This window comes from Lynx canadensis, chromosome A2 (genome assembly GCF_007474595.2).
Source record: "Lynx canadensis isolate LIC74 chromosome A2, mLynCan4.pri.v2, whole genome shotgun sequence".
In the NCBI taxonomy this organism is placed as follows: domain Eukaryota; kingdom Metazoa; phylum Chordata; class Mammalia; order Carnivora; family Felidae; genus Lynx; species Lynx canadensis.
In genome coordinates this window covers 140,431,540-140,450,933 of record NC_044304.2, presented here as the reverse complement: position 1 = coordinate 140,450,933, position 19,394 = coordinate 140,431,540, and the positions used below count along the sequence as shown (strand labels likewise).

Sequence of the window (19,394 nt, the reverse complement as noted above, 5' to 3'; positions counted from 1 at the left end):
TACTTTGTAATTATATAAATTATATATAAATGTGATGTATTTTGAAATATCCCTGCAATATGATGAGAAAATAATCATGCCTGTAATATAACAACGGAAGACTACATTTACTTAATTAAATCATACCTGGTAGAAGATAAGAGGAATCTTGTGTCAAGAAGAGATCTATCTAAAGGAAGTCTTTATGCCTAATGGTGAAAAATGTCAGGCTTTTGGGTAAAAATAAGTAGAAAGAGAAGTGAAAATTCTGTCCTCATGGAAGAATTTTATAGTGTCTCCAACTAGGGAGAGGCAAGGAGATATTTAGGGCCTTCAAGAAAGCATTGTGTCTTTCTCACTTTGTATGCACCATTGAAATTTATAGAGTTCCTTTCACATAATTGCTCAATACTTATTTTTGAGTGTTTTGAATTGACAAAGAAACGATAAGGTTTTGGCAGGTATAGTAACCAGATCAGGCAAACGAGTTTTTTAAAGTTCAGAGAAAAAATAGGTTTGATTCTATGGCCAGAGAATGCAGTTCATGAGACTCTGAAGCTTTCTCATTCTGACAGTGTAATAATAAATTATCTCCATGAAAAGGGAAAAAATTAGATAGCTGGTTAGTAAGTGTGGCTTTCAGTAGTAGACCAACTAATCAATTCATAGAGAGAGACTGTCCAATGAAAAGATTACATGTTTTTGAAAAGTGGGAGAGCAGTGCTTAAGAGTCTGTAACATGGAACCAGACTGCCAGAGTTTGAGTCTTGGTGCCACTTGGACAAGTCTCTGTTTTCCTTAGTTTCCTTTTCTGTAAAAGAGGGGATAATAGTAGCACCTCCTTCACTGGTTTGTCAGGAGATTAAATGAGCTCATATGCATGAGGAGCTTGAGACAGAGCCTGACACATAGTAACCAGCACTCCATGGTAACCACCACTAATATGGTGTTAGTGTTATTTTTATTGTATTGTTTAGTTAGAAAAGAGGGGCCTAGGAATCAAAAAGCAAACAGGAGATGAAGTAAATAGTACAGTAAGAAAAAAAACAACAGGATTTTGTTCTCAGAGCAGCCTTAAGAATAGAAAGGAAGCTAAGGCAAAGTCTACACCTTAAAACCACGGTTCCTGTGTCTATTGAGAGAGAAGAGAATGAGATGTTGTAAGAGAGGTTGTTGTAGTTAAGCCAGCATATTCTCGTGTGTTCTGGGGTGACGGTGACTTGAACAAAACCAAAGCTGTGTAAACCTGCACGGGTGGAGGACAGGCTTGCCACCTGCGGGAAGGTGTCCATGAATGTCCTGCTCGTGAAAGTGCACGTGCAGGAGATCCTCTGTAAATTCCAGACTGAGGTTACTACATGTACAATAACAAGGATGACTCAAAATGTGACACGAAAACATTTTCAGGAACAGTTCTGAATATCCGAAAACTTAGAATGAACTGAAGCTTACGATAAATGTCAAAGACTAGAGTGACTTTTTGGAATGTTTGTTCAGAATAAAGAACAATAGGTTGTTGCTTCAATTTTTGTTTGCTTCCACGTTCTATGAAGAACACAGATCAACCATGGTTGAATGAGTTCAGGTTCCCAGTCCTTGTGTGTTTATCCAGGTATCAAAGCCACTCCTAGTTACTTAAATAATAATGGGGAATGAGAGAAGTACCCAGCAGACATGATTTTCCAGAGGAGGTGTATGAGTAACTGTCACAAACATTACAGCTTTTTGTAAATCTTCCCCTGCCCTGACACACTTTTCAGAGGTACCTGATTTGAATCTCAGGCTTATTTCTGCAAAGTTCCCCAAAATTGTGTTACTTCAATTTTTTAGCATCCGATCCATTTTGATATGTAGTGGGGCTTTTTTTTTCTTAATAGTTGACAGTCTTACTTTTAACTTCTTTGTTTAAATTTTATTTTTGTTGGTATTTATTACATTTCCAAGCAGTTGGGACTATTCTTTTTAAACTTTTGTTTTTAATTCTAGTTTAATTGTACAGTATCAAAATGCAGTTTTGGCGTTTCTGATTTGGGGAATTTGTTTTCTTTTATTCCTGCTGCTAGAATTTGTATAAATTTAATGCTTCATAGAGCTTTGAAAATAGGTATATTTTCAGCCTTTGTTGGTCAGAGCTTGAATCATTTAAATTTGTTAATCATATTGTTTAAACTTTTTAATGCTTTTAATACTTCTTTACTTGAAATAGATCGACTCATTTGTATTTTAATTATGTTTATATAAATAAAGTATGCTCACTCCAGGAGTATTTATAACTGATAGAAGTTTTGCTTTACAAGTTAGATGGGATGTGATTTTGCGTATAGCATTCACGAGGGTCATACCTTTCATCATAAAATTGTCTCCTATCCCAATAACCGAATTTTGAATGTTTTCCCCTCTATTTTCAATATACTGTTAATATTGCTGCTTCTGTTTTCTTTTTTGTTCACATTTATCAACATTTTATGTTTAACCTTTACTTTTGGTGTCACTTTGTTTTAAGTGTGTCTCTTGAAAACATGTCATTGGATAAAAAAAATTGTTCTAATTTATTTTCAGTAAAAAAGTAACCATTTTATATTTTTAAATATAACTATGATGCTTGATTTTGCTTCTCTCACCTTGCTTTATACTTTCTCTTTTGAATTTTTTGCCTTTTTTTCATAAACAGTTGTGATTATTGTTGTTTTCCGCATTGACTTGAAGTGTAGGCATTCTTTCATTCCTTCCTAAGGATTTTCAAAGACTTCCTTAAAACATAGTAAACTACCAAATAGATTAATCACTTGCTCTTTTCTCAAGCTCTAAGGCATTGAATTAAGGTTTACTACCTTCTTCTATGTCCGCTTTCTGAGATGAGACAGCAGCAGTTTGGGGGACGTTTGTGCCTGTTTGAGTGTCTTTTAGCAGTATCTGTGCTATAAACTTAAACCCCCTGATTTCCAGTATATAGGTTGTACCTCTCTGACTTAAAGTACTGACTTGGGTCTCCTCCTCTCCTCTCCCATTTCATATTTCTTGGTTCATGTAACTGGGAATTTAGGAGAGGAGAGTTAGCCGCTTGTGCATAAAACTCCATCTTGTCAGAAATTTGGTATGCTATATTTCAAAGAGGTGCTGTGATAACAGAGCAGCTTGACCTTGATGAGACATGAAATTATATCAGATAATGTGCAATTTAGGAAAGGGAAGTGTTTATGTCTGGAAAAGAGAAAACCTAAATGGAATGTGACAGCTACCTTCAGATATCCAAAGGGATGCCATTTAGAACAAGGAATAGACTGACTCTGTTTCTTCACCAGCTGGTCCCAGGCCAGGGTGAGTGAATTAAACCTGTACAAACTGCTGCCAGGAGGACACTGTCTTACATGTGGGTGGGGTATTGAACCATTTGATTTCTAAGGTTCTTGCCAACACTATGCTTCTTTTAATGTAAATAGGTTTCTGAAATGTGGGCTATAAGACGATTTTTTTCCCCCAAATTTAGTGTGTGTAAGAATTGAATGAGACCCTTGTTAAAAATGCATGTATGTGAGCCCGTAAATTTTGACTTAGTTAAGTTTAGGGTAGGACCTAGTAATCCATTTTTCTCATGTAAGTTAATTTTGACAATATGCTGTTACTCTTAGGTAAAATGAGTTTATTAAAATACTATTCTTTGGCATCTTATAATTTGCTCTTAGGATATATTTCATGCAACCCATTCTTTATTGATACTAACCAACCATAAATATTATCTTAACTGAATTCATAGGTTTGAGTAAAAAGTAAATACAATTACTTTACAACATTTGCTGCTATAATTTAAGGTTTTGTAAGGATATGGTACCTAAGTGCTACCTAAGTAACCTAAAATGGTACCTAAGTGCTAGTATTGAAGAAAATAATTGAAGTCAACAATTCTGCACAAAACTGTCAATGTGGGTCCTAGTGCAAGCAGACAACAAGATGTCACAGTAAAAGATTAAGGGGAAAGAGAGCAAGAAAAGTCTTCATCAAGATGCAGTTTGACACTTGTGGACGTTGAGAGAGGGAAGGAAAGAGGATGAGGAATGGAGAGCCTCAAACAGATAACAGCTCTGAGGAAAGTCTGAGCCAGCCCAGTGGTCAGCGCTGATCCAAGTAGCCACAGAAGAGATCACTGCTGGGCAGACACGGCCAGGCCCTAATTCCCCCTGGTTCTCGGTCATTGACTGGGAGCTTTGTGGGGAGAACACGGCTTCTGCTTCAGTATGGCGGCACATGTCAAGTGCTGCAGCTGAGACTGTAACCTGCCTGTATTCCTCACAACACGTATTCTCTCTTTTTCCATTTCCTTCCTTCCTTCCTTCCTTTCAAGAAGAGTAGATGAGACTTGTCAGGAGGAAAAGTTGAATCATTTGCACATTATGCTTTTTCCCTTCCAGGTGGAAATTGTAAATGTGCATGCATGTTGATTTATACAGATAGATGCATCAGAAAATCGCTCTTCACTTTTTTGTGGTCAACATAAAAAATAATCGTTATTTTTAAAGCTAAGAAATTTGAGTCATCTGATGGAGGAATTTTGCTGGAAAGGTGAAAAGCAATTTAGTCATAGGTATTTATACATATATCAGAATATTAAGGAAGATAGATAGATAGATAGAGGAAATAACTTGTTACTGTCTTTGGATCTTCTTTTGCTGGGGGGAGATATACAAAATGTCTTCCTAAGGGAAGTTACTCTTTTTTAAAATCGTTTTGTTTTATTTTTTTCATCATAAGTGTACTCCTTTTTTTAAGTAAGCTCTACAACCAACGTGGGATTCAAACTCATGACCCCCAAGCTCAGGAGTCACAGACTCTACCCACTGAGCCAGCCAGGAGCCCCAGCAAGTATACTCCTTAATCCCTATCACCTGTTTAATCTATCCCCCCGCCCCCCACCCCTCTGGTAACCATCAGTTTGTTCTTTATAGTTAAGAGTCTGTATCTTGGCTTGCCTCTCTCTGTCTCTCTGTCTCTCTCTCTCTCTGTGTCTCTCTCTTTTTTTTTTCTTCTTTGCTTGTTTGTTTTGTTTCTTAAATTCCACATATGAGTGAGGTCATATGGTATTTGTCTTTCTCTGACTGACTTATTTTGCTTAGGTAGCAAAACCAGGTATTCTCCTGAAAGATCTGAGTATCAGTACATGTTCATGGCTGCTACAAACCCAAACCATATATTTTTCAGTACGAGGGAGAGTATGTGCTTACTTGGAGGTGTAATTTGACATTATCTGGGCTGATTTCCTTTGGCTTCTCTTTATTTGACTTTAATTTTATTGCTTTAAGTTTCTCAGCTTCCATTTCATCCTACTTTTTCATATGTCAGGTGTACAATGTGAATGATAATGTTCATGTATAATTTTATTTAAATTGATACAAAAATAAAATACTGTTTGTCAGGATGTGATGGTAAAAAATTTTCTGAAAGATGTGGGATTTTAAAAACTCAAGAGTCTTTCATGTTATTCCTTTAGTCTGGCGGCAAGAAGAACTTGCACGCATTAACCAATCTTTCACTGGGGCTGAAAGGAAAGCTGCTTTGTGTGAACTTCTGGAAAAAGAGACCCAGATAATTGCTTCCATTGGGAGGCATAGATACATTGCATATACGGCAAACCAGGAAGCACTGATACAAGCTTTTTTGGATAAGGTTAGTAAAGTAACAATTATTTAAATAAGAATGAATCCTGAGTTTAAAAATGTAGAATAATGAACTAAAGAAGAGACTGACGTTGTACGAATTTTCATGTTTAAATTTTCTGTTTTTTTTTTCTTTTTTCTGATACAGCTTTAGATTTTTAACTGTGGCCTAGAATAACAATTGACAATTAACATGAAATTAATATGTCCTTAACTAAAAAGTTTAGGCCATGAAGGAAAAAATAAAGCTACCTTCCTCGTGACTCTGTTCATTTAGATTTAGGCTGGCTACAGAAGTTAGATCAATTACACACCCTGATGAAATGTAGAGTGACTGAAGTCACAGAATGTCTGGGTTTGGGATGCCTCATAGTAAGCAACCTGGGGAAAAGAGCTATAGATGAGTGTTTTTGCTTTTGCTCACCAGGTCATTAACTGACTGGAAGTTTCTGACCAAAAATGTATATGATTGTTGAAAACCATGAAAACATACAATTAAGGGAAAAACTAATTATCTTTTTGTGTTGCAACTGCCTGTTCTGTTTGATATTGATTGCATAGCCTGTTTCCATAGTGACCAGTCTCCTTTTGTAAATCTGATCTTTCCAAACAATTAAAAGCCAATCCAGCCACAAGAAGAAAGGGGATAGCGTTCTTCTAGATCTTTGCCTATAGTGATTCTAGTTGTATGATTCTTGTTACTTGAGAACATTCTTTTTTAAATACCATATTTTTTGATATCTTCTCATATCTTCTCATTTTACTAATACACTCTCCTTTGATCTCAATTTTTCTTGTGGCTTTAACTACTACCTACATCCTGGAACTCCCTGCAGGTCCAGACCAGACCTCTCTTAGGAGCTTTAGAATCATGTATCCAAATGTATTACAACTTGCCTATTGTAATTGCTTTTGGGTGTCCCAACAGTACACCTTAAATTGACATGTCAACACTGAAATTATACCATCTCACCATTCCCCGGTCCCGCATCTCCAAACAGATGCTGTTCTGTAGCACTCACATCATTATTCTTTATGAATGTTTCATCATCTGCTCAGTTGCTGAAGACACCTGGGCATTATCCTTGGCCTCCCATCCAGCCACCAACCAGTTTGTTCTGCTACTTTAATAATCGTCTCAATTCTTTACTTCCTTTTCAAACCCACTACTACTGTCTACAGGGAAATGGCTCTGCCATGGCACCCTGATGCCCTCGCATGAATCCAAACACGCCAGGTAGGCAAAGACTTGAACCACAGCGAATCTGAATCTTGGTGGAATGTCTTGTGATCCTGCTGGAAATTGAAAGGATGGGAGGCTTCTGAAGAGACGCTATGGAGCAGCTCCTCTCTTTGCTTTCCTATGTCCCCTGGGAGGCTGTCATGAGCCAGGCCTTGTCTTGTGTGTGTGTGAGATTGACAGTGACTTATCTGATTGTGTATTTCCTTCTCATTTGGACTACTTCATGTCTCCAAATTAGGCTCTCAGCCTCCAGTCTCACTTCATAGTTCCCTCCTCTGTCATCCATACCACGGCCATAGGGACCTCACTAAACACATCTCTGCCGCTGCCCCTCCTTACTGCCCCTCAGGGATTTTCACAATTGATACTCAGCACACCTCACCTGCTGGTATCTCACTGTCATCTCTCCTTGCAAACTACAGCCACACCACTCCAGCTACGTTCGTTTACTTGCGCGTCCTCAGAAAGATCACGTGCTCTGCATGCTTGTGCATCCAGTGTTGTCTCTACATGGAGCATCCTTTACCTCCTTCATTGGTAGCTAGTTATACATCCTTCAAAACAAGCTCAGATACCCCTTCTTCCAGAAAGGACCTACTGATCCTCCTGCTTTAGCCTGTACTATATGCTTTCATGAGACCCTGTTTCACTTCTTAGTAAATAGTGGTCAATTTTTAAAATTTTTTTAAAGTAAACTTATTTATTTTGAGAGAGCGTGCAAGCAGGGGAGGGGCAGAGAGAGAGGGAGAGCGAAAATCCCAAGGAGGCTCCATGCTGCCAATGCAGAGCCTGACTTGGGGCTTGATCCCACAAATCGTGAGATCAAGAGTCAGAAGCTTAACAGACTGAGACACAGGTGCCCCCGTAGTGGTCAGTTTTTATTGTATCTATATACATGTCTGAATCATTCCTGGATACTGAGCTTCTTAAGCAAATGCTGTCTTTTATCTCTGTATCTTCATGTTCTAGCATAGTGCATATCACAGAGTATTAATACATGCTTATGGAGGAAGGCAGGAAGGAAAAATAAGGGACAGAAATAATGGTTGTGTAATTTCATATTTCAAGTATTGTCAAGAAATTATACAATGTAGATACTGTCACTTCAAATTGTTGAGTATCTTCATTCTAGGAAAGATATGTCTCCCATATGGAAGCATAATATTCATACTTCTCCAGGATCATATTTCAAACTAAACTTATTCCTTTAGCAAGTTACTTTATCTTGAATCCAGCTTCATCACTGGGAACCATATTCCTTATGTGTCTGATTGTTAACCTTACCATTGGGGACAGCATAGACCCAGGGCAACAGGGACCCAGAGTGTTTGAAGGAGCTGGGGGCCTCTGAGGTACAAGGGACAAGGAAGACGAGTGGCATCTACCCTTCCTTATTTGAGGCTGGAGCTTCCACAGGAATTCCTACTTAGGCTTTCTCTGATGCTTTGTTTCCTATGAACTATTTAAAATTCTTATTGTAAATACTTATACAGTGTCTATTCTTATTATGCCTTTATGCACCACCCACCCCTCTCCTCACCCCCTCCAGGCCTCTGCCTAACATTGTATCTAAGCTTTTTTTTTTTGAATTATAAAGCGTGTGAATGTAAGGTCCCAGCATTTCATATTGACTCTGGAGCCACTTAATGACCATTGTTTTCTTACGAAGTGTATGTAGCACTCTATGAAGGTCTTGAAATCTTGCCAAAAAAAGATGAGATAGAGAAATTTTGTTCATAGGATTTTTCACGAGGAAGAAAAATGTGGTCTTTGTTTTTGTTTTTTGTAAAAACTGTTAAGTTATAGTAGAAAGTGTGACCCTGAAAGATCCCGAGTGTAGGAAGAATTGCCAGGAAAATGGAAATCTTTGACTGTTGCCAGGAGAGAAAAAGAGAAAGCATAGTGAGGAGACAGCTGGGCACAATATGGTTCCTCGTGACTTTTTAGTTATATTATAAAATAAATGAAACATTAAGTGCAAGATAATTTTTTTGGTAAGAGGAGTGAGAATGAGAGAAATGATTGGGCCTTAGTGTCCATACTGATTTAGGGCAGCACACAAAGAGGCAAGACCAGAAGACTGAAGGAACGATGGAAAAAATAGCTATAAGAACTTGTAGAAATCAAGGGAAAGGCTTTTTGTGGATCATAGGTTTTAGAATTTGAGTTCTAAATCTATGGTTACATCAGCTGATGAACCAATTAATCTCACCCGTTCATAGGCTAAGATTTAGAGGAAATGGACATTTTAGCTGATACAAGGGAATTTTACCTCAGTTTTGACCAAAATGTTGTAGAGAGCAAGAAAAACACAACCAGAATGGAACTGCTACACTTGAAGTCAATCCTAGTCCATTACATAGACTAATTAGTCCAGTCTTTAAAAATATTAACTAACAGTGACTTTGACATACTTTTAATCTGTTATGGTAAATTATAAAATATTTGTTATTCTAATGCAAAGTCATTCAAATCACCTTTCTGTATAGGATGCCATACTAAACATCATGGAAAGCAATTAAGATAGATTTTATAGTTTTCCTTATAAATTCTTATACAATATCCATTCCTCTTTATGCCTGTCTACTTTGCCCCTCACACATGCCGAGCATTGTCTCTAATATTCAGGGGGACACAGTGCTGATTTCAAAAAAGTTGGAGTAACTTATTATCCTACAGTATTTTTGATAACTAAGAAAAAATAGCTTATAATGAATCCCTGAAGCTAGACAAGGTCAGAGTTTTTTCAAATGTCAAAACTAACAATGAGAGCCATAATGCTGATTTTCAGGTCCACGTTTAGCACTATAACACATAGATATATAAAAAAATATTTACTTTACTATAATTTGGAAATAACTTTCAACAATAGAATTTTATGTTTGGTTTTAGTTTAACTTCACTGTATCTAAATATTATGTGGTTTATTGAACTAATATTTTTAATCTTCTTATCATGGACATAGACATTAAACCAATCAGGTATTATGGATTCTATACTAAGCCTTCATTCTCCATAAAAGGCTTAATCTAAAGATTTTTGAAGTATTAGTTAAATAATTTGTGATTTTAACACCTCAAACATTGACCTCCACAGGTTATCAGAGGTTAAAAACTCACAAGCTGACAGAGGTGAAAAAAAAGCAAGTCAAGAAATTCGAGTGAAAAACCATCGGTCAGTTTCTGATGTATCTTGGGTTCTCTTTACCCAAACTGTGTTAAAGAGACAATTTGAATTTCTAATCTGCAAGAGGTTTTCCCTAGAGTCAAGGCCATTCCTTTCTTTGATTCGCATACCACTTCTCACAATCACAAGCTACAAAACTGCAATCCTTGCTAGCTGTGTCATTTAAATGTTTTTCTTTTTCTCCCCCATACTCTGGTGGCCAACAGCTAATGGGATAGGAAAATACAACCGATTTTTGCCTCTCTCTGAGCACCACAGTGCACAGGGGTGTCCTCTGTGTATGAACAAAACCCCTTTGCTGTGTAAAAGGAAAGTTGATCACTACACAGTAGCTTTTGGGGGTTAGGGTTATTCTTAATTTGTGCCCTTGGGGACCCGAGTATTAATTTAGGAGGAAGAAAGCCCTCCTCTCACAGTACAGTCATTTCTTCTCTTTTGTGGGAGCCTGCTGCTCTCAAGGTTTTTGTTATCTCTCCACCTTCCCTTCCTTGAAATGCCTCTTCCTGCTGTTCTTCTGTTTCTCTCCTCCAGAGTCTTCCCTGTCTCATTTGTTGGCAGCTTAATGGAATTTATTACGCTCCTATTTTCTGAAGCAGTTTAAGAGCATGATTGTTGTACGTCTCTTATTATAGCCAAAGCATTCAAAGGAAAAAGGAAATAAGAAAGAGAAATAAGCAAAGATGATGCATTTTCCTGTGTCAGGGTAAAAAAAATACCTTAAGGGCTGAAATCAAAGAAGCTTAGACTTGAATGAAGACCAGGTTGTCAGTGTTGGCAGAAATATATCCAAGTATAAAAACAGCTTCGTCAATAGATTTTTTTTTTTTTTTATATCTTTTAGTACTAACTAGGGAAACTCGAACTTCAAATCTAGGATTCTTTGATTGTGAAGAATCAGTTCCCTTTACTCTGGCTAATTCGTGGTTATTCTTCAGGTTTCACCTTAGATAATATTTTCTTTTCATTAAGTAATTGCTTCATAGCAACCTATGGTTAGTTACCTATTTACCTGTAATCATGAAGCAGAATTATCCTGTATTTTAATTACTTGTTTTCCTATCTTTACATATTATGAGATTTGAGAGTTCTTAAAATCAGTATTGTTTACTCTGTACCTAATACATTAATATATAGTAAACACAATCAATATTTGTGGAATGAATGAATGAGTGCTGTAGGTCATATCAGATATATAGAAACACATGAGAATTTATTTCTTATAATCTTTTGGGAGAAATAAAATTAACAAAAAAATAATTATAGAACAGTTTAAATTTAATTTCCCTGAGTTATTGAAATAGAGACACGGTATATTTGTGTGTGTGTGTGTGTGTGCACGCACACATGTGTTTGTGTGTGTGTTTATGAGTACAATAGGACTTCAGATACTAGTGATTTCATTGGTTCAAAACATATTAGGAATTTTTATGGAAAAGGTAGAGTTTGAGTGAAAAATTGCAGGGTGGGAAGGTGTTGGATGGATGGGTGGATGTTGAATGTATTTGGAAAAAAAATCTAAGATATTACCAAATTGTACTATATTAAATGGGGCTAAAAACTTGGAGGGGAAGTGGAGTTAAATCAATCTATCAACTGAAATACAATGAAGTAGATGAACTACATATTTCATTAAAAGGTAATTATTGGGGCGTCTGGGTGGCTCAGTCAGTTGAGTGTCTGACTTTGGCTCAGGTCATGATCTCATGGTTTGTGGGTTCGAGCCCCGCGTTGGGCTCTGTGCTGACAGCTCAGAGCCTGGAGCCTGCTTTGGATTCTGTGTCTCCCTCCCTCTCTGCCCCTCCCCTGCTCACACTCTCTTTCTCTCTCAAAAATAAATAAACGTGAAAAAAAATTTTTTTAAGGTAATTATTACAAGTGAAATAAAAGGATTATACAAGTGAAATAAACCTGCAGAGCAAAAGGTATTGCCCACATTACTAGAAGAAAGGAAATTGCATTTAATAGAGTCATCCTGAAGAAAATGGCATGGCAAGATTAAGACATTAGTTAGACTTTAAAATATCACAATATGAGGGGCACCTGGGTGGCTCAGTCAGGTAAGCATTTGACTTTGGCTCAGGTCATGATTTTACAGTTCCTGAGTTTGAGCCCCGCATTGGGCTGTGTGCTGACAGCTCAGAGCCTGGAGCCTGCTTTGAATTCTGTGTCTCCTCTTTCTCTGCTCCTCCCCTGCTAGCACTCTGTCTCTCCCTCTCTCTCTCTCAAAAATAAATAAAGCTTAAAAAATTTTTACCATATCACAATATGAAACTCAGCCTAAGGTTGCTTATTCCTTAAAAACTTTTAAAAGGAGCTTTGAAACATTTAACTTCAGTAACACTCTGAGGCCTACCCCAAACAAGGCTGTATCTCTTTAAAATAATCTATATATTGTTATTTCTAAGTGATAGTAATTAAATGACAAAATATTTTCTTATTGAGCTATTTCCCTCTTATAATCCTTAATAAATTTTAGCTAATTCTATCAGTCTGCTAATTAGCAGTACATTATTTAATATTAGATATATGCCTTAAGAATATAAATTAATTATAGGGTCGCAGCCTCTCACTTGCTGGACTTAAACTAGAACTGAGAATCTAAAGTTTCTGATGGAGAGTCCTAGCTCTGAACAGCACTTATTCTGGCTTTGATCAGAAAATGCTGCCATTACTTTGAAAGCATCTCAAATATAGTTGTTTTTAGATGGTTCTTTTCAGTTTTCAATGTAATTTAGCTAATATGAAATGTAAGAAATTTAAAAGTAATTTAAAACTGTAACTGAAAAACATATTCACCCTTATATTATTGATTTGGCTAGTCTGCATTCCTGATGATTTGTTCCCATACAAGGGCTTCTAATTAAACTTTAAATTATATCAAATCTAAGATTTAAGTGGCTGCAATTATGGCATAAATTAGACTACAGGTCTCCAAAGCATAAATTACCATTTAGTCTACAAAAAATCCAGCATTTGGAGAGTTAATAGTCATGATCAAAATAGGCTTGTTTCTGTTAGATTATAATCAGGGAAAGAAGTTGAGCAGCTTTAATACCATGAAGAAGGGAAAATAGTGAGGTTTCACTGTGAAATTTCTGGGTGAAGGCATCTTTTCGTAAAGTCTCGGTCAGAGGGGGGGCGCCTGGGTGGCTCAGTCGGTTAGGCGACCGACTTCAGCTCAGGTCACGATCTGGCAGTCCGTGAGTTCGAGCTCCGCGTCGGGCTCTGGGCTGACGGCTCAGAGCCTGGAGCCTGTTTCCGATTCTGTGTCTCCCTCTCTCTCTGCCCCTCCCCCGTTCATGCTCTGTCTCTCTTTGTCTCAAAAATAAATAAACGTTAAAAAACAAAATTAAAAAAAAAAAAAAAGTCTCGGTCAGAGGGAAGAGAAGCAGTGGCAAACACAGACTTAATCTTCACTAACGATTGCACTAGTGTCTCTAGTGTCTCACTCCACCTCCTGAATTCTCAGCCTCCTGAATTCTCAGCCTGGGAGTCCACAGATGAGCTTCAGGGCAGGTGAACTCCGTCTTTAACCCTCGGCTCATGAGGTCAGCTAGGTTGGGAGGCAACAAGGCTGAATTGGGAATAGAGAGTGAGAATCTTAGCCATCATCATCAGGGAGGTAGGGATCACTGCTGAGATAGCTAAATATAGTTGCTCAACTATGGACATCTGTTTTGTGAAGAACTGTGAACTTGTTAGAGATTTATGTTTATAGGAAACGAGACCATAACTCACAGAAGTCCCGTTTTGCTGTGTCCTTAGTTCTGGCGCACTGAGGATTGTAACAATTGCTCCACAAAAGTTTCTTCAATTGACAAAGCATGATCAAGACACATTTTTATAACTCAGTGTAATTGAAACAAGCAGATCACTTTTTTTAAACGTTAAAAATAGCATGCCTTTTTCCAAGGGTAATGAGTTATTCCATATACCCATTCAGCCATTCAACATACTAGTTAGTACAAATTAGTACCAAATTCTGAATCCTGTAGAAATGCTTGCGCTTCCACAGGCTAAATAGCTCATTCGTACTTTTTTTTCCTAAAATGCTTTATTTTCCCATGGTCTACAAATTCTGCAATTATTCATAAAGCACATGATATTAAGTTAGCTTTTAGTAGAAATTATTTTTTAACCTTTAATTATAACTGATAATTATAAACATATTATTATTTTTAAGTGTTCAGCTCCAAAGGTATGGAGAACATTTAGCGGCAAAATAATTGAGATGGATACACAGTTCACCATCAGAGCCAGAGAGCTGCAGAACATCTATAAATGCATAATGCTGAAAAATATCTCTCAAGATGAAAGACTGGATGTACTCCTAACACTTAAACATACTGTGAAGGTACATTAACTTTCTCGTAGTTTTGAGGTATCACTATCAATATTGGTATCACTATTGGTATTACTATCAATAAAAAAATGAATACTAAAATAAGCTGTTTTGTATTAATGGTAAAGATGACTAATCAGTGTCTATATATATAAATTTGTTTTGTCAACAGCTATATTGTTTTGGTGTCGTTTGGGGAGGATGTGTTTTCTGCATTAATATTTATCTAAAAGTTCTCAAACTATATATTACGATACATAGAAGTATGCACAATGGATAATCTAAATGGAAATAAATACCCATTTCTATGTGATGGATGCAAATATATGCAAATATATATATAGCATGAGATTAATACTCAACTCAGTTCACTAAAACAGCAATTTCTATATATTTTGACACTCTTCAATAAAAATTTTATTTTTAGCAATTTTAAAGCAGGATGAGAATATTTTTATTTTTTTCTCATCATTTATTAATTTAAGACACATTAAGCAATTGAGGAAATGGTTCGTGTTGAGCACTGAGTCTGGATAGATCTCTTACATGTCCCTCCATCTTGAGAACAGAGGCATTGACTCAATGAGGCACTGACTGCTTTTGTTCTGGATTACGTTTTTAAAGATGTTTGTGTAGTGACTAACATTGGAAGATAGAGATAGTTAGGAAGAAAGGGAGAATCAGTAGGTCCAGAGGTAGGAAATAAGCATGATGTATGTAATGGGTGGTGAAAAGGCCAGATTAGAAAAAAAGAGAATGCAAGTAGGGAATACAGTAGAAATCCTCCTAACTAACGAATTTAGGAACATTTTTTGGTTAATAATAAAATATTATTTGATAATAATAATAATAAAATAACAAAATAATAAAAAAAAGAAAACCAAACAAAAACAGAGAATAGGCTTATAAAAATAAATTGTGCATATCTTAAACAGTATGTGTAACCTATATATGTACATGTATATTTATTTAACAATATTTTATTGGAGGATTAAGGCCTTTAAACATGACTCAAATTCTGGCTCTATTCATTATGGCTGTACAACCTTAGATAAGTTATTTAATATTTCTGAAAATCAGTTTCATCATTTGTAAAATTAGTTGCATTGAGGATATAGATATATATGTGTATATAATCTATGTGCATTTATAAAGTATAAATAAAATATAATCTGTATTATCTCACTGCTTATGAATAGGGAGCCCTCCAAAATTTATTTAAAAAATTTTTTAATGTTTATTTTTGAGAGGGAGAGAGAGACAGAGTGTGAAGCAAGGGAGAGGTAGGGAGAGAGGGAGACAGAATCTGAAGCAGGCTCAGAATCTGAGCTGCAGCACAGAGCCCGACATGGGGCTTGAACTCACAAACCGTGAGATCATGACCTGAGCTGAGGTCAGACACCTAACTGACTAAGCCACCCAGGTGCCCCAATAATGGGTATTATTTTGATGACAATTACTAAGAGAGGCCAGTGAATCTTAAACTTGAGTACACATTAGAAGCATCCGAAGAACTTGAGAGAGTGAGATGCATAGAGACAGAGAAAGAGAGATTGAAAGAGAGAGAATATGAAAATAAATGAATAAGGAATGATACCTAGGCACAATTTCAGAGAAGTTAAATTAGATCCTCAAGTGTTAGGGCAATCTTAAAACCTTTAAAAATCTCTCCCGGGTCATTCTAATATGCTTTCAGGGCCAAGGACCCTGATCTAGACTCTTGTGTTAGCTATACTAAATATGTATTAAAAAGTATAGGAGAATATTATTTTATAGTTACAGATGTCACATTCTGACTCCTTCATTCAAACTGTGTTTTAGTCCTCTCTTGGGCAGTTGGAACAACTTACTTCTATTCTACTGCTCATAAATCCTGCCTTAATCACTTAACCCCTACGTGGGGCTTTCTTATTCAACCACACTCATTTCTGTGATTTTATTAAAAATTATTATGAATTATACAGATTTGCAGAAGAAATACATGAAATATATGTGTACAATTTAACAAATATGAAGTCACCAACCACATAACCACTCTCTGACCCAAAACAGGACATTGCCAACATTGCCAAGTATCCCCTGTCTCTTCATAATCCCAGTTCACCCTCTTATCCCCTAGAAGTAACTGCCATATTGACTTTCACAGTAGTCATCTCCTTGATATTCTTTATAGTTTTACCATCTCTCTATATCCTTAAATAATATAGCTTAGTGTTGCTTATTTTGGAATTCATTTAAGTGGAATAATGTATTGTTCTGTGTCTTACTGCTTTCACTCAACATTACTTTTTTAAGATTTAAGCTTGTTATTGTATATAGCTATAGTTTATTCATTTCCATACATATAATAATATTCTTTAAATATGTGCATTGTATGAATAAGTCGTCACTTATTTATGTCATCAATTGATTTATGGATATTTTCTTGTTTCTAATTTTGTGCTACTGTGAACAATGACTTTACATGCACATTTCTCTACTCTTAAGAGGAGAATTGCTGGGTTGTAGATTATGCATATCTGAAGCTCTACTAGATAATGTGAAAATTTTTTCAAAATTAGTTGTACCAATTTTTACTCCTGCTAGTTTCTTTTGCAATTTCTTTCTTTTGGAATCTAGTTTCAGTTTGTTTGGTGGTAATTTTGAAAGCTAACAGTGATTTTAAAAATTCTATGCTGAATATGTGTTTTGTATAGGAACATGAATGTAAACTGACTCAGGAAATTCTAGAATTGATTGACAGAGAGGTTGACCTTATGATGAGAGGTGTCAAACATCATAATCTTGAAGGGCTCAGAAAAAGAATCGCAACACTCTTTTTTCATTACATCAAAACACCTCTATTTAATCCAGAAGTTGCAAGACACCTTAAGGTACTCTACTTTTTTTCCTGTATTCCTTCCTCAAAATTCTAAAATGTGCTGTAGTAAATTGAAGTATATTAAAATTTTGCCTTAATGCATTACTTGGAGTCCATGTGGAAGACCATCTTATTGGTGACATCTCTTTTGAATGATTGTTTTTTATGTTAACAAATTAATCACTTAACTTTAGTGTCTGTATTTTCAACCTTGAATTCTTCCCTACTCTCTGAACCAAATTGAATATTGTATTATGTTGAATGCATTATGATCTCTTTCACACCTTCGTGCTTTTGAACACACTTAGTTCTACCTGGAATCCTGTCCCCTACTTACTCTGCTAACTCCTGTTCATTTTCTGACATTTAATTCATGGGTCCCCTCTTGCATCAGGCCTTGGAGAGAGTTCAAGTCTTCATTTCTGAGATTCTACACATACTTTGTTTGTGTTGCCTTCTAATACTTATTGCTTAGTCATAGTTATTACTGAACAGATCCATATAGGTATCCTGATAGAACTTCAAATGTAACATGTATTTGAATGAAACTACCTTTTCCAACTCCAAAATGCTTAAGTTTCTATGAAGATTTTGCTATCTAGCGCCAAGGTAAGTATCTCATTGCCTTCTTACTGTGTCAAACGAATTAAAACACTTTTGGTGCGGTTTGGAAGGGAGCGGTTTACTAAAGAATTCTAAATGGTGTTTTATTCTAATGACTATATTTATAGTAATAAGTAAATATATACAATATTAAGAAGCTGGCTAAATATCTATTTTGCTTTTTTGATATAAAATCTCAATATTTGGTCAAAACTTTTAGAAAAATAAAATTATTTAATTTTTACATTCTTTCTTTTTTAATGGATTTTTAAAACTTAATTGTATTGCAAGAGTATTAAGATACAACAAAAGTCAGGGATGCCTGGCTGGTTTGGTCGATAGAACATGCGATTCTTTTTTTTTTTTTAATTTTTTTTTTTTTTCAACGTTTATTTATTTTTGGGACAGAGAGAGACAGAGCATGAACGGGGGAGGGGCAGAGAGAGAGGGAGACACAGAATCGGAAACAGGCTCCAGGCTCCGAGCCATCAGCCCAGAGCCCGACGCGGGGCTCGAACTCACGGACCGCGAGATCGTGACCTGGCTGAAGTCGGACGCTTAACCGACTGCGCCACCCAGGCGCCCCTAGAACATGCGATTCTTGATCTCAGGCTTATACATTGGAGCCTCATGTTGGGTACAGAGATTACTTAAAAATAAAATCTTAAAAGAATATACATAAAAAAAGTCCAAGAGAAAAGTTGCCCATTATGTTATTTCTTATTCAAATTAATGTTTTATTTCCCCAGGGTAACTTCTAGTCCTTCTCTATAGACTTATCTCAGCTTTTATATTTTTACAATAATAGAATTTAATATTCTACACGTTCACCTAACATACCATTTTATTCAGTTTTTAAATTTACCGTTGGTCAGATTTACTATTTGGGGGTCAGTTTTGACAAATACAGAGTCATGTAATCAATACCTAACCCAGAGTGTCGTATAAGTGGAATCCTACTGTATGTAGCTTTTTGACACTGGCCTCCTTCATTCAGCATACTGCCTTCGATATTCACCCATGTTTTTGAACGTATCCTTAGTGTTGTTATACCTGAGTAACACTTTTGTTGTCTGAATGTAGTAGAGCTTGTTTATCCATTCACAGTTGTAGGATATTGAATTGTTTGTTAGAGTTTTGGACTTTTGTGAGTAAAATCGCTAAAAACACTTGCTTGTGAGTTTTTGTGTAAATTGATTGTTTGGGGTTAAATACCTGGGAAGTAGAATTTTTTTGAGTCATCTGGGAAATGCACATTTACCTTTGTAAGAGATGGCCAGCCTTTTTTCCGCACTGGTTGTGCCATGTTTCATCCCCATCTATAATGTGTGACATTCCCATTGTTCAGCATCCTTGCCAGCAGCTGGTAGTGCCAGTGTTTATTTTAATTCTGGAATTCTAATAAATGTGTAGTAGTATCCCATTATATTTTAATCTGTGATTTCCTAATGAATATAATATTAAGCATCTTTTCATGCACTTTTTTTTTGCCATCCATCTATAACTTTTTGGTGAAGTATCTGCACGTATCTT

The 19,394-nt window shown here is 36.2% G+C and overlaps 1 protein-coding gene across 1 annotated transcript in view; it reads left to right on the top strand.

The window, feature by feature from the left end:
• The window catches only part of IQUB (IQ motif and ubiquitin domain containing), a 58,037-nt gene that overhangs the window by 31,299 nt on the left and 7,344 nt on the right, over window positions 1-19,394 (top strand). Inside the window, exons 8-10 of the mRNA XM_030308342.1 lie at window positions 5,462-5,637; window positions 14,240-14,410; window positions 17,095-17,271. Coding sequence (XP_030164202.1) covers window positions 5,462-5,637; window positions 14,240-14,410; window positions 17,095-17,271 — 524 coding nt within the window. The remainder of the gene's footprint in view (window positions 1-5,461; window positions 5,638-14,239; window positions 14,411-17,094; window positions 17,272-19,394) is intronic.